This window comes from Agrilus planipennis, unplaced genomic scaffold (genome assembly GCF_000699045.2).
Source record: "Agrilus planipennis isolate EAB-ADULT unplaced genomic scaffold, Apla_2.0 scaffold15, whole genome shotgun sequence".
In the NCBI taxonomy this organism is placed as follows: Eukaryota; Metazoa; Arthropoda; class Insecta; order Coleoptera; family Buprestidae; genus Agrilus; species Agrilus planipennis.
The window spans coordinates 1050949-1075292 of record NW_020438871.1 but is presented as its reverse complement, the minus strand read 5'-3'; the positions used below and the strand labels follow the sequence as shown (position 1 = coordinate 1075292).

Genomic DNA, 24344 nt, shown 5'->3' with positions numbered 1-24344 from the left:
CCACTTAAAATTTGCAGTTAGTTTGTACTTTTATGTATTATGTTATCTTTTGGTTTTCTTTAAATACCTAAATACCTACAGGAACGTAAGAAGTTTTAGTTATAAAACCGTTGTGAAAAATTGATAAGCTCTTTTCATTGGCATAAGAGCGGGAAATTTTCATTTTCATTTGCAATGTTACTTTTTTAAAAGAATTATATAACTAAAACTTCGTTTATTTTCATTGGCACGTAATTTGAAAACACGNTTGAAGACTTCCGATGCCTACGAAAGAAGTAACTGTTAACAAATTACTCAATCTTTGGACAGAAAATTAAAAATTCATTGCTTTGTTCTTATCGTTGTTACTATATGCTTACTAAAAAAAGGTTGGTAGGTACATTACTTTTATTCTTAATCGATCGCTTCTTTGATTAAGAAGCATTTATCTCCCTGACTATTACTTCTTCATTACTTTTTCATAATCCCACCACAATTTTGCTAGATGAAACTAACAGTTTTTTGTCTGCATATTTAACTATAAACATCTTTATCTATCAGAAATGCTATGAAAAATTGTAATGTACAGGACACAAGGTAAAAATGTCCACATTCGAGAAATATACAAAACAAAGTGATAAAAATTCATTTACATTAACAGTATTAAGTGATGTAAAATGAATTATTTTTATAGACGTCTTATGTACCAAATAAATTTAAATTATTTTATTAAAATCTAAAAATTTAGTTGCTTACAAATTTCGACTTGCACTGTAATATTTCTACCTTTATCTCGACAACAGCGCACTTATTTAATTTCGCAGGACGGTGTGAATTTAAAATTCAAATTATTTTAAATACCGCTAGCGACTGTTGGTCTTTCATATAGGCAACCCATTTCACTCCAAAGTGTCCTGAGTCAGGCTGCAGTAGCAAATCTGATTTTTTTTACATATTAACGACTCGGCTTTCAAAATCAGGGTTCAAAATATTTATAATGAAGAAAAAAATCCTTTTAAATTGGGGATTGGAAGTTGCAAATCGATGTTCTTTATAAATTTTTGTGGCAAAATCAGCAAAATTTAGTGGAGCTAAAAACCCAACCAGGCTTTTTGGAAGTTTAGGGAATGGATGTTTGTGGGACCTCGTTTACTATTTTTAATTAATACTGTTACATACCAGTTCATTGTCATAAATCCTTTCTTCAGCACACTGTCTTTTGTTCTCTTATGGAAAAAAGGCACATTCATGCTTTCTTTAAGACCATAGGAATAGCTTCTTTCTGGGGCAAATGAGGACTGATACAAGAAGTGCTCCGTAATTAAGTGTTCTTCTGTTCCTGTTAAATGAAGTCTTATGAAAAAGTATTCAGTTATAACTAAGATATATATTGATGCCTCATCATTAATGAATAAAATTAACTTTGCAACATCAGTCCTACAATTGAGGAAGCATCATTTACTTAAGAGTGATTTTAATAATATAAATAATAGTATATTGCTCCATAGATTAGGATTATCTCGTGCTATGAAAATAGTTACTGAAATGACGAATTACTTGATTGATTTAAATTTGGAGTAGTCAATTTCTTCAAAATTTGCAGTGTGAAAGAGCAACCAATGTTTCATAATACATGTCTCCTGAGTTTTTGTAGCTCCTGTATTACCTATACTATCCTGTAAATATTACGAGAGAATATTCAAAATATAATGAATTTAGCCTCCCTACTTAAAAACGTTCATAGTACAATATTAAAGTAATGTCTGACCCTTTTGTCTTTTAATATCAAATAAATATATTGTACGTAACTTTGGAGTACGAATCAATTTGTTAGAGCCTATGCTGGTTAACAGTCCTATTTCCTATTTTCCTATAAAATAGCAGCTCCCTCCCAATGTTGTTAAAATGGTAAAAACATTGTAATAATATCAGGAAGGGACCTAAACTAATACTAATTTACTAAAATCTTATAACAATCGTTTTCTCGAAAGAATTCGAAAATGTATTAATTTATGTTTAAATATCACAGAACGCTGTCTGTATTTCAGAAATTAAGCAAAATCGTGTGAAATCAAATATTTTGCGAGGAATTAATAAGTAGGCAGTACTCAAGTCATAACCTATATCGAAAATACACAAAGAAAATAAGTGGTGGAAACAGACGTATTTGCACATAAAAATAAATAGCAATATTTAGTACTATTTTTGTAGTTGTATCACTTTTAGGAAACATTTTTATCAAGTATTCTTAATCTCTTACCTCCGAGAAATTCAAAACTTCACCTGACAGCAATTGTAGTTCTAACATGGCGCAGGCGCACCAACTACAGTCGACAGTTGCAATTTATTTTTAGGCTATTTATTTGTTTAGTTACATTAAATTATTTATGTATTAAAAACCTGGTAGTTTTTGCTTCAGCTTTCCTTTCTATTATTAACATAAATGATTAAATTAAATCGTTGACATATAAATACATATATTGTTATTAAAGTAGAACAAATAGTATGCAACTTGATATACAGCACTGTAGACCTGTGGCTATACTAATGAATTTTTGAATTATATATTTAAAAGTAGTTTTCGCGCCTACGACAGAGTCATTAACAAACAACTTATTTTAAGAATATTTAAAATAAGTGTTACAACATTAATATCTTATTTGCACAAGGATTTTATTAAAACTAAACAAAAAAGTACATCAGAATAATATTATGATGTTTCATTCATACAATTTTTAACGATGATACATTTAATTAAATTAATATATCATTATTTATTTCATTCGTTTTCTGCACCCTCATTTGTTTTTTGTTATTAGTAAAGTAGAACATTACAAGCATATACATATATAATTTTATATCTCAAGATTATTACAAAACTGAGAAAAATCACTTAAAAATTACTTGAGCCTTTGTAAATAAACAAAATAAAAGTTTCTTTGTTGATTTTTCTATAATTTCCGATCTTGTCACCCAGAAGTAAGTTTTAGTTTGATAAGCAAGAAGTGCGTTTATATCAAAAGTGGCGTTAACTGTCTTGTAAGTTCCCTAAAAATACAGAAAATAACAATCTTATTGTTAATAATTTTGTTTAACGATGGTTGGCTTACCTTTCTTATGGGGCAATCAATAAACGGGGTAGTTTTATAAATTATTTCTTTTAACAAGATATTAGGTTTCTTAACGTTTTCGCAAAATCTGTTGTACTGTAAAACAGGCATGTCTTCACATGTGTCCAAATTGTCTTTAAACAAACATTTTTTCGAATACACAACAATCTGAAATTATTTTCCAATACGAAATTGTTTAAAAATTAAATGAAGAATCAGTTATCTTACAGAAATTGGATTCGTAACATCTTCCTTTACGTAAGATGTGTAATTCATCAACATTTTGTTATTGGTTGTTATTAAATTTTCAAACTTAAACATTATTGTAAGATTTTTTGCGCTCTGGCAATTCTCTAGTTTGTAAAGTTTTACTTCCACCTATGAAGAATTTACATAATTTTAACGTTATATTTTAACATTAGCATCTTTTAAATTATACATTATTTTTCTTCAGCTTTTTTTGGTAAAAGTAAAAAAATGCGTTTACCTCAGTTTTATAGAAATCCGCCAATAAAATAATGAAAACCATTATTAAAAACGTGTGCATTCTAATTAATTTGTAATTTTCACGATGTTTAAACTTTTAATTCAAAAATGTTCAACAATTCTGGTTATTTATATAAGGTTCTTTGATTTTATCGCATGTGCGAATTACGTAACTCATTAAATGTACTTCAGTAACGCCACTGAAGTGTATTGATTAAAGACAATTAATTTTTAGATGGTACAATAATGATCTTTTGTCCGACTAGATTATAATCTTAATAATAGGTTAGCGTACATCATATTTTATAGAAATTACAAAACCGTAACTGTATATTTGGGGAACAAGATAAAATCAATTCTCATTTTAATTAAAAAAAATAGGGCACTTAACTGCTTACTCATACAATCAGTTATTTTCGTTTGTTTTTTAACGTCACTTTCAAAAACTGTTAACAAACATTCTACTATAAAAATTAAAAAAGTGTGTTATTTTTTTAATACACACAATTACTTATAAATTCATAAAATAGTAATTTTAAAACAAGAACTTTTGTACGAAAATGCAAATTTATTCCATTACTCTTAATAAATTTTTATTTGCCAATATTACAGAAAAAAATACAGTTTGGCACAAGTATTTACTATCTTTCATAAGTAACTATTTAAAATTGCAATTTTCTATGTACTCTACCTAATCTTAAATTGCAAAAAAAAAATTAAATATTACACCAACCTGAATACAAACATTCAAAAGTTTATTTGTATTCTTTCAATAAGCAAATACGACTTAAACGTATTAAGGTAATAAATCCTTTTTTGAATAATTTGTAGGATTAGTTTTAAACATTTCTTTTTAAATATTTTAGTATACAAACACGTCTTTAAATAGTTTTCTTTTCTTTCCTAAATATATAATATGTAAGTATAAATATATCACACGCTAACAGTAGTCCCATGTATATTGGATTTTAAAACTGTATTTTACATGGTACTTTATTTTTTTGATAATATGGCAGTTACTAAAAAAATGCATAAGAAATAGGAATGCCTATTATAAAGATTACATTATATTTCTAACGATCATATAATAATTTTGGTACATACGCTTACTTTAGTTTTATTATATTTCTGGATTGCGAATAATATATTGCTTTTTCGATATTGTTAACTCATAAAAATGAAAAGGATTTATCTGAAATGCATGTATTCCTCATATTGCACTGTCAAGTTCAAATATTAATGTTTTACGATTTTTAATACATAAATAATTCGTTGCATATAGTAATAAGTAAAAATTATGTTTATTTTTTGCCAAGTAAAACTGAATTTAGTTAAAATAAAACCGTATTTCCATATGCAAACAGTAAATGCTTTACGATCTCGTATTTTTCAGAATTTCATTAGTTTACTTAGTAACCAACGATTTTATAGTTACAATCTAACACTACACAAGACTAGATACTTATATAAATTACTTCTTTTTACTTTCCTTATCATCTTTCCTTGAATAAAAAGAGAAAACAATACCGTAACTTTAAATTTGAGAATGTCTATACAAACGAAATTTCTTGAGGAAAAGTCAATGCAATACCCTTTCACCTATAAACATTAAATTATTAAAATCAATCAAGTTTCAAAAACCTTATTTCCTTTTCTATCTAATGAATCTATAAACCTCGATGTGTTTACAAAATGTTTTTGAGATTCTTATAATTTTAGAGCAACTATTCAAGCTAGGCACCTAATAGAATGAATTAGTTGAAATTACTGAAGTCTTTTTTTAGTTTTATGGAAGGTGTGTGGTTTACAATTGGTTTATTAAAATTAGGTTCGTTCTTTATTCTATCAGACTGTTGATTCTGCTTTATTGCATTTTCCAATCTTGTTCTTAATTCGACAGACTGACTCATTAGACGTTTAAATTCCTAAAATAAAAATTTTAGTGTATATTATCACTAAATTTAGCAGTTGTGCATTTACCTGTGAATATTTTGGACCAATTTTTATCAACCACTGCAAGCTAGTTTCATGAAGAAGTAATGAGTATTTATTAGAAGAATTTAAAGCTTGTCTGTCCATCAAATAACTTATCAGTACTGGAACTAAGAGAGAAAGCATTTGGACACCTGAAAAAGAAAATGAAGAAACATAACATGAACTGCAAAAAAAATTATCAATTACCTATTAACATTTAGTATAATATAAAAACATTGTTTTCCCATGCACATTAAAATAAGCATTAAACAAAATAAATAATACATTCTTACTTATTAACATAGACTCAAAAACTGGCATAAGTAAATTTACGCCAACCATCTTACCTTGCAAAATGTCTCCTAAAGCACGCAGACAGAAATGATATACGTATATAAATAACACAATAACAATTTTCTTTTGGAAGCTAGTTTACTTTCATATTATTTAAATATTCAATAACTCTTTGTGTAAATCTATCATTATTCTTGAAAATTTGTACTTACGATTTTGTGGTTCAACCAGGGCTATCAACGTTTCTACAGCTGTGACAATCTCCAGGGTAAGGGTCAATTCGTCATTGGATGTAACTGTTTTTGCCGCATCTGTATATAAAAATTCAACCAATCTGCCAGCAAGTGCGTGTATATAAGGGGTTGCTACAGCACGATCACTGTGATTAAATATCGATTTTAAAGTCTGAACACACTTCAAACGGACCTGCAATAACAAAAAAATGATAAATCCAAAATATAAAAAAAAAAAAAAAAACGATTAATTAAATTAATTAACTTACATTGACGTTAGAATTTTGGAAACACTGCCGAAAATGATTAATACATGGGTATAATAAATTGGGAGCGGTAACCACAGAAGAAGGAGCATGAAGAACAAAAACGGCAATAGCCATCATTATTGTTACTTCGTCTAATTTATTTTCATCACTTCCAGTTTTTGCCAAGTCGATTATTTTTGCCAAGGCGCTTTGTAACAGTTTTTGCCAACTTTCATTACTTATGGGATTTGTACAGTATAAATCGGTAGTTAGTGTTTTCAGGCAATGTAACGCGGACTGTACAGAAGCACTATTTGCTAGTATTGTGTTATCATTTACATTCTTCGTGGCCACTTCCTTTATGACTCCAGTTGTGAGGAAAAGAACGGTGGGTAAAACTGATACTGCACCTAAATTAGATTGAAAGATATTATTATATATATATCATATATACACATTGTCAGTTAGTTTACCTTTTGGAGAGCACAACTTCTGCAAGACTTCCAAACTAGAAAATGCAGCCGCTATTAATCTGCTTGCATCTTCTGTAGGATGTGTCACTTTGAGTGTGGTAACAATAGTTGAGTTAGGATTTGGACTTAACGCAGGTAGATGCCTGACTAGAAGACACAAGCATACTTCCAATACAGCAAAAACTAATGACTTTCCTGGTATGATTTCTCCAGTGTCACCTCCTTCTCCTAATAAATCTATACTTATTGTTGTATTGCTTTCATTATCATTTGTTGGATTTTCTTTAAGTACATTAAAAAAAATTAATAAATAAAGAAATCGTAAATTGTTTAATAACGACATTGTTGTATTACCTTGCAGCCTTTCGCTTTTCTGTTGGTCTAAATCTTCTTGTGCAGCTCTTATAACTTGTTTTAATACCAACATGCATAACAGTTGAGCAGAATGGTTATCTCTAGTGAGCAGAAGCCTGTGCAAAACGTTACAAAGTTCTATTCCTAGAGTTCTATCGACCATTAATAAATTTCTTGCCCATGGGGAATCCAAGAGGGTGTACAGAGCTTGTAAACAAGTTATTATACTTTCTAGGGGCTCGACTGACCTCGGAGAACATAGTGCCTCCATGCAAATACCAAAAAGTAAGTGAAATTTGTCAGATCCTGAATCAAGTGATTGGTTATTATTAGCGTTGTCGTTGTTTATATTTTCATTATCGTTAGTCGACGTGGGAGGATTCTGCAAAGTTTCATAGCCACCGGCGTTCAACCAAAGGGCAGCAGCATGTAAAATAGAAGGCCAAGTAGCAGCGTAATGCGGTCTTGAAGATTCCATAGTATCGTTGGTATAAAAGGCCCCGCCATCGTGTGGTAACTGACTTCCGAACTCTACAATTATTTATATATATTTGTGGAAAATTAAAACAGTCCTCTTCCTTACCAGCGGGAAGAGACAACAGGGCGTGATCTCTAAGGGCTGCTAACCAGTGTTGAGATAAATTAACTAATTCTGGTTGCACAAGGGCCAATAAACTTTCCCCTTTGTACTCAAAATCCCCAAAATCATCATCAGTATTATTATTAGTTGAATTACCCAGAGCAGTACAACCAGGGGCTGTACCATTACCATTCATAGCAACAATATAAATCTCAGCCCATGCCTTTAGAATTGATAACTTTTCTAGTGTTGTCATGCTTTCATTGTAAAGTTGAGATGAGTTACTTCTGTTCTGAAGTTTATCCAACGACGATACCAACAACTGGTGGACTCTACGTAAATCATTCAAGTCTCGGGCAACGTTTGAACCAATCCAAGCTGAACAAACTTCACATGCCGCTGCGGTAACGTGCGAAGAAGTCTCCGGAGCGAACGCAGGGCGTAAAGCTGCACCCACCTAATTAAAATTTATCTCTATTATTCAAAGCAGTGTCCAATAAATTTTATTAGCTTACTTGTGCTTGGAACTGTTCTAAAAGAGGATGTCCTGGAAATTCAGGTTCAGGGACCTTGGCAAACTTTTCTATAACTTCCTGTAATGTTTTCAGACCTTCCAATCTTAAAGGATCTGAATTGCTTGTAGCAGCCATAAAAGCCATTCTTATAAGGTCAGACAGATGTAAGACCAGAAAATCACATTGGCTTTTATTAAACTGCATTTCTTTTGCTTGAATTAAGTCAAAGTGAGCACTTTTATTGTTATATTCACAAGCAGCAATGATTTTTCGAACACACTGGGCTGCAAATACACGAGTTGGCCATCTGGGTTGCACTAATGTATGTGTATTATCTTCTTCCGTATGAAATTCTGCTTGATCATCAGCTTCTCCCTCTTCGTTTTCTTCACCTTCATTACCTGCTACACTAATTTGATCTTCAGAAGAATCTGATGAAAATAAATGTAGAATTTTACCAAAAAAGGCTATAATGAATAAATCGAAATTTACCTGCAGCAATTGTCAGAACGTCTTTGCAGAGACCAAGCCACTGAGATAAATTATCAGCTGCTAACATCTGAAGCATGCTAGTAAGTGTGTCGTGTATATCTTTAATTAATCCTGCATCTGTTTCGGTATCTAGCATGCTAAATAATACCCCAGGCAATCCAGATTCAGTTATCAAGAGACCTTCAACTGTATTAGAGTCCCTACTTTCGCTAGCCAATGTCATAGCATGCTCACATACTTCTTTGGCCTCCTTCTGAGCTAACTGACGCAAACAAGAAACTGCAGCTTTACGTAGTAGCAAATGATTACTTGATAAAGTTCTCTGTAAATTAATTATTTATTAATTAAGAAAAATATTAGTATATTTTCTTGTTTATTTAAAAACTTACGCAAAGGTTGGGGACTAACGAGGACAAATTCACATGTCTAGGGGCGAAAAGGTGTAGCTGTTGCAAACATCCCGTGGCTTCGGCTTGAACAAGAGGATCTTGATGATCTTGCATGATGGCGCAAGCACATAAGAAGGAAGATCTGGTCAGGCAAACCCCGGAAGTAGTTCCTTGTAATTCAGGACCAACGGTAGTAATCAAAGCTGAAAGTACCTTCCCTATACATTGGTGAATGTCTATATGCGACTGGGGAACGTTTAAAAGTAATTTTAAACATATAGACAACGTAGGTTCTACATATCCTCTAAACATTGGACCTCCAGAATCAGAAATTAAGGCAAGAGCGTGCAAAGCCCAAACTTGAACTACTGGTGAAGTAGTATCTTGTGATAGAGCCAAAAGAATAGAAACGCTTGTGTTCAAATGTTGACTAGAACCCATACTTCCGACATATCTGTGAAGACAACCAAGGGCCAATGAATGACCAGTACGACTAGCAACGTCCCTCGCAGTTTTCAATTTATCGAAACTATTTTGAGCGAGTTCGGCGGTAAACCTAGAATCTGATACGACTTGGGCCATTCTACCAACCGCCTCACCAGAAGCGCATCTAAGTATCGGATTAGAAGATGTAAGAGCTCCTACTATAAGAGCTGTTGCCGCTTTTTTGACTTCGTCTTGTCCTAAGCTCATTTTTGCTTCAGTTAGGCATTTGAGACTACTCAGAATTGCTGTAAATACATTCATTTGTATTGCCTCTTGCCGAGAACTTTTTGCATGTTTAATGCACTCTGCAAAATGATCTACCATCTGAAGACGATGCTTGTTTGCAACACGGGGAAATATTTGACCAAATAATGATACTGACATGTCAATTACTGCTACGCCTAATGGTAAAGGTCCAGGGATTAGTTCTGCCTGTTACAATACATAAAATGTAAGCACATTAATTAAATCGCGAATTTGTAACAATATTACCAAATGTAAGGGCCTGTACAGGCAACAAATATCATGTTCCAATGCTCCTGATCCAGCAGCACTATTGGGCTGAAGCTAAAATTAAAGTGTTAGATTATTCTTCTAATTTTTGTACATAAAAAATAAGAACTAATATCGAAATAAGTGTTTAATAGTAAAATGCGTAACATAAAAAATTATAATTGAATTTGTAATTTAACCATATTTAATTTTGTAATAATTGTAACTGGTTAGCAATATCTTTAAACAAATTGCATGTATTCCAACACAAACAAATAGCTAGACAAAAATAACAAATTTACAATTAAAAAAACGTAAAAGCTACAGGGAGATATGCATAGCTAGTATACAAAGCCACAAGTTGTGTTCATTTTTTTGACTACGCGTAATATACATTTTTTTCAGATTTTCCCAGGCCATATTCATTGTAAATTTATAAAAATCAATTCCCCCTCCCTAGGTTAAATTTTTAAGGGCTGAAACTGGGCAAATCTCAATCTTATATCAATAGCAATTTCCGAAAAAAAAAAAAAATACCGCAAACCCTGCGGGGGGGTCCTCCTATGCTTATCCCCTTATAACCTTTGTTTGAAAAAATATAAGCTTATATAACTTTTATTTTTAAGATGGTCAATTTTCGATTGTAATAAAAATAAACATTATCTGCCTTAGTTATCTCAATAACACTAATCAGTAACATATGTACACATTTATTTGAAAAGTTTATATATTAATTAATTCCTCACATTGAATGTTATGAATACATACCGAAGATTAACCACCTCTAATAATTTAACGAAAGAAAAATAAATATAAAACAAAAATATAGACATGCAGTAATATCATGTTTAGCATGCACAGAATCCAGGACAAATGTTCCGAAGTTACTCACGTGTTCACCATCAGCTCTGCGATTAGGCTCCATCTAAGAAAAGTGCAATTAGTTATACCATGTTCCCCAAAAACACAGACAACAAAAGCACGTACAATAAGCGCAAAATAGATCCGGAAAAATGTTAGATCGAAACCAGAAAATTATTTGCACTATGAGCAATTTCTATAAAATAAAAAGGCATCAGAAGCAAAAAACTTACCTGATCTTCAATCGTTCTATGATCGGTTTCTTGCAACCATGTTCCTAAAATAACTGAATCGTCAGCATGGCACATTGTTCTTAGTTGAGAAGTTGTAGTATTTGCTTGATTTTCCGTTAGTGTAAACTCGGCAACCAACATTCTCAGCAAATGGGTGTATGAACCTAAATGTTAGAAAATACAAAACAGGAACTGGTTGAAGTAATACACTTACTTTCAAACGATTGAGCAGGAAGTAAAACTAGCGTTTCATATAGTCTTAAACGAACCATTGCAGCTGATGCTTTTAGTTGTTGTCCATAACTCTTAAGAACATTAGAAATGCTGAAAGAAATAATATATAGTAAAAACAAAACAAAATATATACAACAAAAACTTTTTTTTTATTATAACTTATACTCACTTTACCAACATGGCTAAAGCAGATTCTATAGGAACAAGAAGTCGTTTTACAACATCTTCAGTAACAAGTTCAGAACAGTTTAGAATAAAACTATGCATTGCAGAAAGGGCTCCTGCTCGACCCTCCAGAGTGACTTGCCAAGTGAAAGCATCACCTCTAGCCTTTTCAGATTCAAGTTCCTTTGTAGACCTAGGAAAAGAATTTCTCCAAAGTAATAACATCCTTGGAAGAAGACCTCGTACAACCGGAACACCTTTAACAGTTAAAATAATAATAAAAAATGCAACAACTTCTAATAAATAAATTACCTAGTGTCATTATAGCTCCTATTAATAGCCAACCTGCTTGTGTTCTATTAATTGACAACCTACTATTCTGACTAGCACTTCTGAGCAATTCTTCTGCAGTATTAAAAACCACTTTCCCTTTTGTATGCGGTACACCCAAAGGTGACAAGTGAACACCTCCTAGAACTGCAGCCAATGCAGCACTATATCCTAAACAATTCAACATTCTACATTAAACATCGTTTAAAATTAATTAAATAAAATTAAACACAGTAAATTGTTTAATAATTGAAACATTTAAAACCGTTTTTTGTGTATTTAATTTTAATTAATAATTTATTTTTATTACTACCAGAAATGGCCTCGGATGAAGTTCTCAGATCTTCAATAGCGTTAATACATCGATCGATTAATGGAGTTGTTTGACTAGGAACTGCTACACAAATGCATCTCAAACACCATCCTGCTGCTAATCTAGCTGCTTGACAAGGGTGAATTAAAACACTAACCGCTGCGTTAATTAAATCTAAAAGATAAACACATTAATTCAGCAATATATATAAATCAAAACTGCAACGTACTTAAAGACGAATCCGTAATTAGGTCATGCGCAGTAGTTCCCAGACTTAACACGAGACATCCGATTTCCTGAAGGGCACAAACTAACAAGTGCTGACTGAACAACGTTTCTTGATTAAAATCTTTTGCATTTTCAGGGTTAAAATCGATTGAGGCCATTTCTTTAACAATTATATGAGCGATTTCTTTACAAGCAGAAGTTTGAGCTTTCTCCCCAAGCATCTTTCCCAGAATACTTCTTAAAATGAAATTGACACACTTTCGAGAATAAACTGCATCAACGTGGGAAGAGGCAGCTTTTGGGTTGGCAACAAGATAAAGAATATGAGAAAGCAAAGTCTTCATATTTCTTTCCAGCCAAACTCCACCAAGAATTTGTACAAAAACAACATATGCCTAGAGGGATTTTACAAATGTTTATGAGAAATTTCTTTAGTATATATAATTTCAATTGCTTACATGTGTTACTCCTACTCGAACTTCTCTATTCACTCCTGAACTACCTTTAATAATTTCACCGGTGCCTTTCAAAAATCCTACACCACCTCTCAGAAATCCCTGCATCAAAATTCCTAATGCTTCATCCAAAGAAACCAATTTTAAACCTTTTAATTGTGGAGCTAAATATAGGTAAAATATTAAATTTAACTTAGAACTTATAATTTTAAACAACTTACCAATTTGATTATTTTTAAATGTTTGTTGGGTTGTGGCTATTAAAGTTCCTAGCAGTTTAGCAACAGCACAACGAACTTCATAATTTGAGCCATCAAACGCTCTGAAACATAAAGTTGCAAGGCTCTCTAACTCTGTTGTATATAAAAATGGAGAATGGTTTAACATCTCTAACAAACATTTAGAAGCAGCACAACGTACAGCCATTACACGGTCAATCAAGCAATTTCTTGCTGATTTATATATTTCCTTATGGACATTTGTAATAGCTCCTCCCATGCCAGCACAAACCTTAAAAGATATATTTATATGCCTTTTCATTTAAGTTTTATGTTTGTATACATTACTTTTTCTAGAGTTAACATAATTTCAATTCTCATTTGGGATTCTGCATTTCTAAGAGACCTTACCAAAATTTGTACTGTTTCTTCATATGATCTTCCCATCATTCTTCCCAATTTTTCATACATAGATCCCATACAACATATAGCAGCTCTAAAACAAGAATGTTTTATAAGCCATATTAAGTGCTTTCAATATAACTTCTTACAGTTTTGTAGACAAGAAACTAGGTGAATCATCCTTGTTTTTTAATATATCATTACAAGTATTGACAGTATCAAAAAGTAAGAAAGTATCTCCCACTGAAAATAATGTGGCAAGACATCTTGCTATTAGTTTTCGAGTGGGGGGCCCTGGTGATTCCTGAATAAGATTGGTCAACTGTTCCACTAATTTTTTCTGACATCCTTTTATGTCGTTCTAAAATATAACAATAATTAAAACATTAATAATTAAAGTTGTTTTTTCAGATTTAATAATAAAATTATTTTACTCACTTTCTGGGCAGCAATTAACACTTTATCTAGATATCTAAGCCATTCAAAAATGAAAACAGTTTTCTTAGCAGCTGGAATTTGCTTAAGAGCATCTTCATTTAAGATGAGACTGTGTGATAATTCCATTTTAAGATATGTGTCTACTTTGGCCCTATAATTAATATTTTATCATTTTTGTTAATAACGAATATCATACTATAACTATATAGATGTTAATTAACATTGAGAAAACATTTCGTGGTAACCGAATCAAACTAATTTTGAATAACAATCACATTATGAACAGCATAACTTACAGTCCCTAATTAATATTGTAAATACATTGTACATAATTATAATAGATCAGTCATTTTATTATTATTTAAAGGTATTAATGAAAAATTTACTTTATCAACGACATAAATAGCTGTGAAGATCAAGTTGTCTACATAATTAATATTCAACTTTTTATGTAAACATAAACTAGAAAACATTCATGAGGTAGATAAACTTAATTACTCACATTACTATTTTTCATTTCTGATGTAGGTACAGTAATCGATAAAGAGCATTAAAAGAACTTACATTTGACGCAATAAGTAAAATTTTATTTAACAACACTTAAAAGAACTGACCACATTTTCTCAAGAAATCATTATCGTTTTTGACAATTAACTTTAATACTGCTACTAGGTCGCTATTTAAAGAATGCTATTTTGACACGTTCTTAAATCGCATTTTCACGTCTAACGTTCCAAATAACATGGTATAGTATATGCTTTGATTTTATATCATGTTTTATTATCTTAAACATATTATTTTAAATTATAATCCAAACATCTTTAAAACATTACTAATTTTCTTTCTTTAAAACTACTAAATCAATTCTAAGTACAAATAATTAACAATTTGTATATATATGATTTTAAAGTCTGAACACACTTCAAACGGACCTGCAATAACAAAAAAATGATAAATCCAAAATATAAAAAAAAAAAAAAACGATTAATTAAATTAATTAACTTACATTGACGTTAGAATTTTGGAAACACTGCCGAAAATGATTAATACATGGGTATAATAAATTGGGAGCGGTAACCACAGAAGAAGGAGCATGAAGAACAAAAACGGCAATAGCCATCATTATTGTTACTTCGTCTAATTTATTTTCATCACTTCCAGTTTTTGCCAAGTCGATTATTTTTGCCAAGGCGCTTTGTAACAGTTTTTGCCAACTTTCANTGTATTCCAAAACAATACTTATATGAATTGACAACTAAAAGTATGATCTTTAAACAAATTCTAAAACCTATAACTATTAAAAGTTACAAGAAATAAAATAAATGTTTATAAGATCGTGTATTTTTTATTTATACTAAAATTGTCATCTTAAAGTTACATTCTTAATACAATTCAAGAATTGTTAGCCTACATATAATGGTTTAACAAAAATAATAAACCTACTTGAATTTAAGTAATTTCACCTACAATCTAAGACACTAAAGTAATTTTACATCTTTTTTTTCGCTTTCGACGCTGTGAAATAAAAGAAACAGAATACGATTCAAGAAACGTTTAATTCCATACCGACCACCTGAAACAAATAGCAATTTACAATAAACTGAATTTTTATTAAACAAAAAGAAAATTTCATTGTATATTAGATAATTAGACAATAACGTCCAACGTCTAGTTTTATATGATAGGATATTTCAGTCAAAATATAACCAATATTCTATTAATCATTAAATGATGTGCAATAAATAATACACCAGCGTTCTTCATAATTAAATAGAAACTGCATTTGTGGTAAAAATTACAAAATTTTTTACACTACTAAATTGCAATATGGGTGTGTGAGTGTGTATACATGGGTCAATCAATAGCGAAATTTCTTACTAATCAGTAAATTGTTAAAATGTACAATAACTTATTGTAGTATAATTAAAAATTATATATTTTAAAAAGCAGTAATTTCACTATCGAATTATTTAATATTTTCTCATCCCACTCATAGATTTGTAATCAAATCTATCAGATGAATAATTATTTATTCCTGGAGGCGGAGGACAGGAAGGGGTCATATTCATGTTAGAGCTATTAGAGAATGCTCCAGAGGACAGGGAACCTGATGTTCTGGTAGTATTGCTCGAATTCCATCTACAAAAACAGTTATACCCGTTGAAATAGTTTTTATATCGTACTGAACAACTAACCTGTCTTGACCAGAAGAATCGGAAGATCTCCAGCTATCTTTATTCCAAGATTTACCGGAACTAGTTCCACCTGTTGAATTAGAAGTAAATGGTTTACCAGAAGGCGTACCCGGATGCGGCCAGTTGTTTCCTCCTCTTCCTTCAAATCTTCCAGTATCTAAAACCAAAATTTTAATTTCAATGGGTTTATATAAATTATACGAAGACAATTTTTATTTTCAAATAATACAATGAATGTACCTTTTGGGGCCGCATCATAACGATGATCCCTAGATCGAACGTCACTCTTGTGATCTGGGACGGCACGTCTATCTCTGTCATCTCGAACTCTGTAGTGTGGACTTCTGTCTCTATCTCGGTCATATCTGCCACTGGGTGCGGCATTGGAGTTGCTCTCACGGGAACGAGCTTCTCTAACGTCCCTTTCACGGCTAATATTAAATACGGAACTACCCTCGTATTTTGTGATAGCAGTTGGAGGAGGAGGACCTCGAGACATGGACGACGCATGAGACCGATCTGTATCATATTCCCGATCTCTTTTTGAATAGGAATCATGCTTTTCATAATTACCTCGGGATTTGTATTCCTTCGATGGAACTATTTTCCTAGGAGGCGAAGGAGCTTTAATAGTAGATGGTGCTTCATACCTATAAGGATACAGTACCATATTCCTTAACATGACGATTATCATAATTACAAATTTTGAAACGGAAAAACGTATACATATTATATATACAAACAATGCAAGGTAAATAAAAGATTGTGATAAAATGCACATCCTATCGACACCTTTTCATGTTCACATACCTTGGTGCTGGTGGAGCTTCCTCATAACGTCTATCGTTAGTTATTCTTTTCCGTTCGTCGTAGGGATCATCTCGGTATGGTGCAGCACGTTTAACGGGTCTTCTATCTTCTTCTTGAAGGCGCATTTTAGCTCTTTGCAATTCTAACTTTTCTAACTCAAGCTTTTCCCTCTCCAATTTTTGTCTCTCTCTCTCCAATCTAATAATTTCGGCCTTTTCTCGTTCCAGTTTCTCTCTTTCAATTCTCAATTTTTCCCTTTCCCTTTCCAGTCTTGCTGCTTCTGAACGTTGCTGTCTCTCAATCTCCCTCTGCCGTAAAGCTTCTTCGCGTCTTCTTCGAGATTCTTCACGAAGAATTCGTTCTTTTTCTCGTAATCTTTGCCTTTCACGCTCTTCCTGCACATAAGACGATTAATTACATACTTTTTCAGTTTAAAACTACTTTTGTTTAACCTTAATTTTATCGAAAGTAAGCATATCCCGTTCCTTATCAGATCTGGCTTTAGATTTTGATGAAAGACTGCGGTCCCCCCGGGACTTAGAACGAGACTTTCTACGCTCCTTCCCGTGTTGTTCTTTTTCATGATGACGATGTCGATCATAGCTGTGTGATCTCTAGAAATTGTTATAATCATATAAGCATAATGTTTCGCATTTAAGAAAATTGCATTAATATTTGAAGCAATAGTTAAAATAGAAAAACATGGTAAAATACTGCGGAAATTTCGGAAATATAAACCTTCTACTTAAAGCAATTGATATAGAAAAGTATTTACTTAAACAATTAAACCTTGAAATGAAAAAACATTGCAACGTAAACAAAAGTTGAAGACCTATTACGATTGTTTCTTGGGTTTATACCTTCTTATGATCAGATTTTCCTGATAAACTTTCAGGTTTTTTACTGTCGCTTCTCTTCGAGTCTTTTTTCTCTAAGGAATGTTTCTCATTTACTTCTTTTCCATCCTTATCCTTTTCCTTGTCTTCTTTTGCATCTTTTTTTCCATCTTCATCTTTCTTATTCTTTTCACTTTCATCCTGATTAGATTTGGTTTTGCCTTCCTCCTTATCTGACTTCTGTTTAGTCTTCATGTTCATATGATCAGTTCGTACCTAATAACACCGTATATAAACTCCATAAAAACAAATCATGTTTTCAACGTTAACAACCTTTTCAATTTTTATTATTTGTCCGTTAAGTTCGGTGTTGTTCAATTTTGCGATACAGTTATCAGCATCCTCTGCAGTCTCCATAGTTACATATCCGTAACAGCAAGCTCCTGGATATTTGGCATTTATGACGACTTTGGCACCGATTACCTTGCCATACTCGGACAATGCTTGTTTTAGTTCTGTAGCTCTGGTGTTCTGGGAAATGTTAGTTATCCAAAGATTTCGACTTTTAGTAGGTGCCTGCTTTGCTCCTGGCTTTTGTTTAGTGGTGCTATAAAAAACAACATTCTGTAGGAAGTGCGTGACGATTACATCATAAGTATGCTGAATATCAAGCAGAACTCTTGATCTATTAATTTAGTTGAATAATTACTAAACAATAGAAATTATACTAATGCTGTAAATCTCCAAATTCTCCAATAATTTTTTTTAAATAATGAAAAAATTAAAATAACACAATTTTTACTTACAATAAAAACAGACTTTTTAAATTCAGAAAATCTTTGAAAATTCAGTAGATTGCAAAAACAATATTATTGTAATATTTTCATAAAATTAACAGAAACAAAATTGAAACAGAAGTTGCATTCTTAAAAAGTAATGCTTTTTAAATAAATTATAAGAGCATCCTCTACAAATATTTCAATGTAAGGAACACAGCCTTTAAATGCCAATATAATATTTTACTTACTTAAGTAAAACATATATTTATGGGTAAAATTATTTTAAGACAACTTCTGTAATACTCTGTACAATATACAGGAAGAATAAAATTGCGTTGGATGTTAAACTTATTCAGAGTTAGAAGAGTAAATTATTTTGAAAAACAAGTAAAACATTTTCAATTACACCAAAAAACTAACTTAAACCTAAGACATATATTTTTGTAATGCAGGTAACATAATGTGGGTTACAATCCTAATTTTCACGTTGGAGACCATTTGCTGGGAGATGTGTTTAAAGAACTGAAAACATGGCTTTTGTTCAATCCACACTAGCAAATACTGATGTTTAAAGAATCCTTTTGGATAATCTGATAGATATGAAGTTATCACATACTACCTGGTTTTCCTGATACCTTCCTGTTTCTATGCTTTTGTAATATTCATAATACTCATCAAAAAAACTGCTTGTAAAGAATTTTTTAATAGAAGACACCGAAGGAATATCATCTTCTATGTGTGAAGTTCTTCCTTCACTAAACTCCTGCTAATTATTAATCACTGAAATGGTCTTGAAGGTTCTGATGGTGGTCAACTGACTGATGTGCCTCGTATGGATTAATTGATGTAATTTGCCTTGAGCCAAATCAAACAGCAGTAGACCCACAAAACAGGTATAATTAGGGGAAGGTATAATCAGCAGCATGTTAAGTGATGAGTTATTAAAAACTTTCAGGTGCAAATGTGTTGACAAATGGAAATACAACTGTTGAAAACCAACCTAGATTCATTTTCCAATTTCTCCTTCATCTTCTCTTCATCCTTTGCTGAACTGGAAATGTTCTCAGATCCTCCCTGCGTTCTGTTTGACGAAATCTTCTCATCTGTAGTAACAAATCGATGTGAATCAAATGAGATTTATTAATAAAGTTGCCCCTTATCCTGACTCAGTTTACTAAGATGTGACTAAATTTTGAATTAAACATTTCTAATAATAATAAGTAGTATATAAAGTTAAAATTCAGCTCCATTAACACGAAATTGCACAAGATGCAATGGACAATTGGGAATCATTCACAATTTTCATTTAACCACTACACAATACACATTTATTGCTTCCACTTTGGAAATAGCGCTTCAAAATAANTGAGGCTGTACACCAAACAACCCAAGTTGGTTTAGGTCAAACATTATGTGTTGGTATTGGAGGTGATCCTTTTAATGGTACAGACTTTATTGACTGCTTAGATGTATTTCTTAAAGACCCAGATACTAAAGGAATTATTCTTATTGGAGAAATTGGTGGTGTTGCAGAAGAACAAGCTGCAGATTTTCTGATAAAAAATAATTCAGTACGTTTCATTTCTGAATATATAAATAAAATTTATGTGAACATCTTAAGGAATAATAAAAAAAATGTTTTTTCATGTTATTTCAGGGTCCTAATGCAAAGCCTGTGGTGTCATTTATCGCCGGCTTATCGGCCCCACCAGGCCGTCGTATGGGTCACGCCGGTGCCATTATTTCTGGAGGAAAGGGAGGAGCACAAGATAAGATAAATGCTCTTGAAAAGGTATAAAAACATTACGTCTTTTGAGATTTTTTATTTTGATTTCTGTATCAAATTCTGCAGTACTATCAAAAACTAATTAAGTGAAAAATTTATAAGTAAATAATTGCAATTTCCTAAATGTTATAATCTCTTTATTTGTAGTTTAATAATAATAGTGCATTCTAGGTAGCTATCTATCTATCTAACTTTCTTAACATAAATGTTTTTTCAAATACTTTTAGTTGTTTATTACAGATAAGTTTGTTTTTAGGCTGGAGTAAAGGTCACAAAGTCGCCAGCTCAGATGGGTAGTGTACTTTTAAAAGAAATGCGAGCACTTAATCTTGCTTAATATATATTAAAGAAAAGTTTTAACGCTCGCAACCCATATACTTTTCTTTTTTTGTATATCTTGTATTTTATTGTTATTATAAATTTACCTTTTATCAGTTATTGATAAAGTATATAGTAAAACATACCTAAAACTGTTGAATGTTTATTGAATGTTTCTGACAGTAATAAAAATTCCACGTGCTAATTATTGTGTTTAATTAAAGCAATTTACCCAAGTTAATAACGCACAAGCGTAACACTTGTACTACATAAAATGATACAAATTAATTTATGGAAAATTTACAAACAAAAAAATACTCAAATATGTGATTGCGCTCTTACTCTAACATCATTTGAACATCAAATCAAATGAATACGTCCTACACAAACTATTAATAAGTGTATCTATGATCAATTTAGTCGAATGTTTTCTTTTAGCTGTCAGTCATATCTATGTTGCTCTATGTTCGTGTCTATGGTATTTTATATAGTCGTTTGAAATCCATATGCCAATATATCAGTTTTGTTATTTAAATAAAACAAAATAATTGACAAAAGGTTTTGATTTAAAGAACTTCTAACAATAATGAGTGAATTAAAAAATGCCGTTGAAAATCTAAAAGTCTCAACACCAAAAAGAGATAAAATTGAAGTAATGTCTTCAGAAGTGACAGATTCTAACCCCTACAGGTAGGGAAAATGTAGTTAAATGTCTTTAAAATTGTTATATTCTTTATTATTTATATAGTCGATTAATGGCCTTAAAGAGAATGGGCATTGTCCAAAATTATGAAAATATTCGGACATTTACAATTGCTGTTGTTGGAGTTGGAGGTGTTGGCAGTGTAACAGCAGAAATGTTGACAAGATGTGGTATTGGAAAGTTGATTTTATTTGATTATGATAAAGTAGAGTTAGCAAACATGAATCGTCTATTTTTCCAACCACATCAGTCAGGTTTGAGTAAAGTTAATGCTGCTGCTGAAACATTACAGGCTATCAATCCAGATGTTACTATTGAAACTCATAATTATAACATTACACTAATAGATAATTTCCAACACTTTGTTGATACAATTACGTAAGTGTATTAACTAATCTTAATATTTTTGGGAATGTAATTTTCAAAAATTTTAATTAGAAAAGGTTCTTTAAATGGAGGCCCTGTTGATTTGGTTCTGAGCTGTGTTGATAATTTTGAAGCTAGATATACCATCAACACTGTTTGTAATGAAATAAATCAGAAGTGGTTTGAATCTGGGGTTTCGGAAAATGCTGTGTCTGGGCATATACAATTTATTATTCCTGGGCAAACTGCATGTTTTGCTGTAAGTCTTATTTTCATTAATCAATAAACTCTATAAATTAAATTTTTGAAAGTAAACAATTTTTTTAGTGTGCCCCTCCATTAGTTGTTGCATCAAGTATTGATGAGAAAACACTTAAGAAGGATGGGGTATGTGCTGCTAGCTTACCAACCACAATGGGTATAGTTGCAGGTTTTCTTGTACAAAATACTCTGAAATTTTTATTAAAGTTTGGTGAAGTGTCCAGTTACTTAGGTTACAATGCCTTGAATGATTTTTTTCCAACCATGTCTTTAAAACCAAACCCCAACTGTGAAGATATCAATTGTCGGTTGAGACAGAAAGAAGAAGCTGCTAGACCTAAAGTCGTAGTTGAAGTCAGAACAGAGGAAGAAAAACCACTACATGAAGAAAATGAATGGGGAATTTCTCTTATAGATGAAAATGAAGATGCTGAAAGTAAACTAAGTATTTTAGAATGTAAAGGAATAAAATATGAATATGAAGCAAGCAGTCCTATAAGTGAAACTGAAACAACTGATAAAATAGAAACAAGTTTAGATGATTTAATGGCTAAAATGAAATCACTTTAAACTTATTTATATTTATTTAACGAAAATGTATTACTTTTTAATTTGTTCTCTTGTTTTAATGATAAATATGATACTAGAAATAAGTTTATTCATTTATGTATCTAGTTGGAATATTGCAATTGTTAATGTATGCATAAAAATATTGCTTTGTAGAAACTAAAATATTCATATCAAAAGAAACTTTAATAGAGAAACTCTCCAGTACTTATATTGGTAACAAAATATTTGTTTTATATTACAAGTGTTTAGTAAAGCTTTACCACAAAATATTCATTTTAATACTAGAATGGACAAGTCAGTTGGGCAAAATAAGAATTAAAAGAATTGACTAGCAAAATGTTGTTTTCTTAGACATTATGAGATCATATTTATCTATTCAGATAAATAGATTAGTATAGTACATAAAAATAAATTACATTTTTTAAATTAAATTATAGTAAGCAAACAGTTACTTTGCATTAAATGTCCACCAGTTTTCCAACTAGGACACTTTTGTTTGATATACAATTCTTGGAAATTTTTTGAGTAGTTGTAACAGTTTCTATTTCACCATTAGCATCAGTAAAAAGTTTTGTTTCAATATGACTCTGAAATGAGCTTTTGGCACAAACTGTTTTAAAGTGATTTTTGCTTGAATTCTTTGTTTCCTGTTTTAAATAATCTAAGATTGGGTCTTGTCCAGTTCGCATGTGTATTTTGGTTTTTAATATTATCAATTGTGACCTCCAATGTTCATAAGAGGCAACCTTTAAAGCACAAACCCATTTATTAACATCTTCATCACAACGACAGGAGAATATATGCTTTTGATCAATTATTTTACTTTTGTCACCTGTTTTAAAAGTAAGTGAAAATGCAAAGGAAATACCTTTATGTGGTCTCTCATACGCAACTTGAACGTTTTCTAACACAAGGATACCTATTGGCTCCTGCTCATTAACACGAAAGTAAAAAAGTAAATTTGACACTAGCTTAAAAAACCGTTCCTTAAAATAGGGCTGCTGATACCAATCTGACCATTCGTTTTCCGATGGCTTTAAGTGGTGTAGGACTCCTTCCATTTCACCCTTGCTTTCACTTAATTTAGCTAATTCTTTGTCGTTGAACCTCATTTTACTATATTTGTTGTAACACTGCAATGTTGATAGAATATGTTTCTTGAACTTCACATAACTTATTTAACAGAATAACGAAAACCTAAGAATATTACTTTCGTAAAATATGACGATGAGCGCTTCATTAGTTAATTGGAACAACTGTAGCAATTTTTCCAGCTTTCGTTTTTGTGGTTACATTTGTTTTTCTCAGTAGTCAAAACATTACATTATGTAACTATATTGTATAGGAAGTTCTTATTACACTGTAATTATTAACGTGTCCTTAGTAACAAAATGATTTAATAATTAAGAAACAACTCGAAACCACCACTTTATCACCAATTATTTTTATATGGACTAAACTAAAACTAAATAAATACTAAACATAGATTCTAGACCACCATTAAACCATAGACCATTAAAACCATACCACAGAGTATCCATTCACAACTTAAAATGTCATAGCTGCTGATCATCAGAGCGATCATGTGTGGATTACTTCAAGAGACCGCTAATTTAAAATTGAGAAATAAGAATTAACCTTTTCTGACAACTATTTACATTAAAATGCAATATTATTAAAATGGATCTTAATTATAAATATACATATATATAGCATACTATGGATTTCAGATGAAAAA

At 31.3% G+C, this 24344-nt stretch overlaps 6 protein-coding genes across 14 annotated transcripts; 2 read left to right on the top strand and 4 right to left on the bottom strand.

The window, feature by feature from the left end:
- Positions 1-2767: 2767 nt before the first annotated feature.
- Positions 2768-4047, bottom strand: LOC108735222. Its single transcript, XM_018467069.2, has 4 exons — positions 3577-4047; positions 3318-3467; positions 3090-3257; positions 2768-3027 (listed from the first exon to the last, which is right to left on the bottom strand). Exons 1-4 carry the CDS (start codon positions 3634-3636, stop codon positions 2869-2871), a joined length of 537 nt encoding a protein of 178 aa, XP_018322571.1. The 5' UTR covers positions 3637-4047; the 3' UTR covers positions 2768-2868.
- Positions 4048-4142: 95 nt separating this feature from the next.
- LOC108735259 (HEAT repeat-containing protein 5B) lies at positions 4143-14803 on the bottom strand. Of its 3 annotated transcripts, XM_018467137.2 has the most exons (24): positions 14485-14801; positions 13983-14133; positions 13694-13905; positions 13491-13638; positions 13146-13434; positions 12928-13088; positions 12471-12864; positions 12242-12415; positions 11911-12099; positions 11603-11855; positions 11414-11523; positions 11200-11363; positions 10998-11030; positions 10106-10180; positions 9128-10045; positions 8739-9060; positions 8247-8677; positions 7735-8188; positions 7152-7682; positions 6798-7079; positions 6346-6734; positions 6056-6269; positions 5556-5701; positions 4143-5500 (listed from the first exon to the last, which is right to left on the bottom strand). In XM_018467137.2, coding segments are annotated over exons 1-24 (6213 nt in total). In that variant the 5' UTR covers positions 14487-14801; the 3' UTR covers positions 4143-5329. The 3 variants fall into 3 exon arrangements, with proteins under 3 accessions (XP_018322639.1, XP_025834075.1, XP_025834079.1); XM_025978290.1 differs by having other exon boundaries at positions 12928-13434; positions 14485-14803; XM_025978294.1 differs by lacking the exon at positions 10998-11030.
- Positions 14804-15519: 716 nt separating this feature from the next.
- Positions 15520-19961, bottom strand: LOC108735261 (scaffold attachment factor B2). 7 transcript variants are annotated; one of them, XM_018467141.1, is made up of 9 exons: positions 19603-19961; positions 18157-18430; positions 17848-18099; positions 17440-17601; positions 16988-17382; positions 16751-16851; positions 16418-16696; positions 16178-16334; positions 15562-16121 (listed from the first exon to the last, which is right to left on the bottom strand). In XM_018467141.1, the coding sequence occupies exons 1-9, from the start codon at positions 19629-19631 to the stop codon at positions 15953-15955; spliced, it is 1818 nt and encodes a 605-aa protein (XP_018322643.1). In that variant the 5' UTR covers positions 19632-19961; the 3' UTR covers positions 15562-15952. The 7 variants fall into 7 exon arrangements, with proteins under 7 accessions (XP_018322647.1, XP_018322643.1, XP_018322645.1 ...); XM_018467143.1 differs by having other exon boundaries at positions 16751-16827; XM_018467144.1 differs by having other exon boundaries at positions 16751-16785.
- LOC112905622 (succinate--CoA ligase [ADP/GDP-forming] subunit alpha, mitochondrial-like) lies at positions 19660-20911 on the top strand. The gene is made up of 4 exons (XM_025978397.1): positions 19660-19710; positions 19955-20173; positions 20260-20394; positions 20645-20911. Exons 1-4 carry the CDS (start codon positions 19660-19662, stop codon positions 20723-20725), a joined length of 486 nt encoding a protein of 161 aa, XP_025834182.1. The 3' UTR covers positions 20726-20911.
- Positions 20912-21046: 135 nt separating this feature from the next.
- Positions 21047-22937, top strand: LOC108735262 (ubiquitin-like modifier-activating enzyme 5). Its single transcript, XM_018467146.2, has 4 exons — positions 21047-21396; positions 21455-21787; positions 21848-22034; positions 22103-22937. Exons 1-4 carry the CDS (start codon positions 21293-21295, stop codon positions 22604-22606), a joined length of 1128 nt encoding a protein of 375 aa, XP_018322648.1. The 5' UTR covers positions 21047-21292; the 3' UTR covers positions 22607-22937.
- On the bottom strand, positions 22797-24250 carry LOC108735263 (pleckstrin homology domain-containing family J member 1-like). Its single transcript, XM_018467148.1, has one exon. The coding sequence runs from the start codon at positions 23716-23718 to the stop codon at positions 23065-23067; it is 654 nt and encodes a 217-aa protein (XP_018322650.1). The 5' UTR covers positions 23719-24250; the 3' UTR covers positions 22797-23064.
- Between the last annotated feature and the right edge of the window lie 94 nt (positions 24251-24344).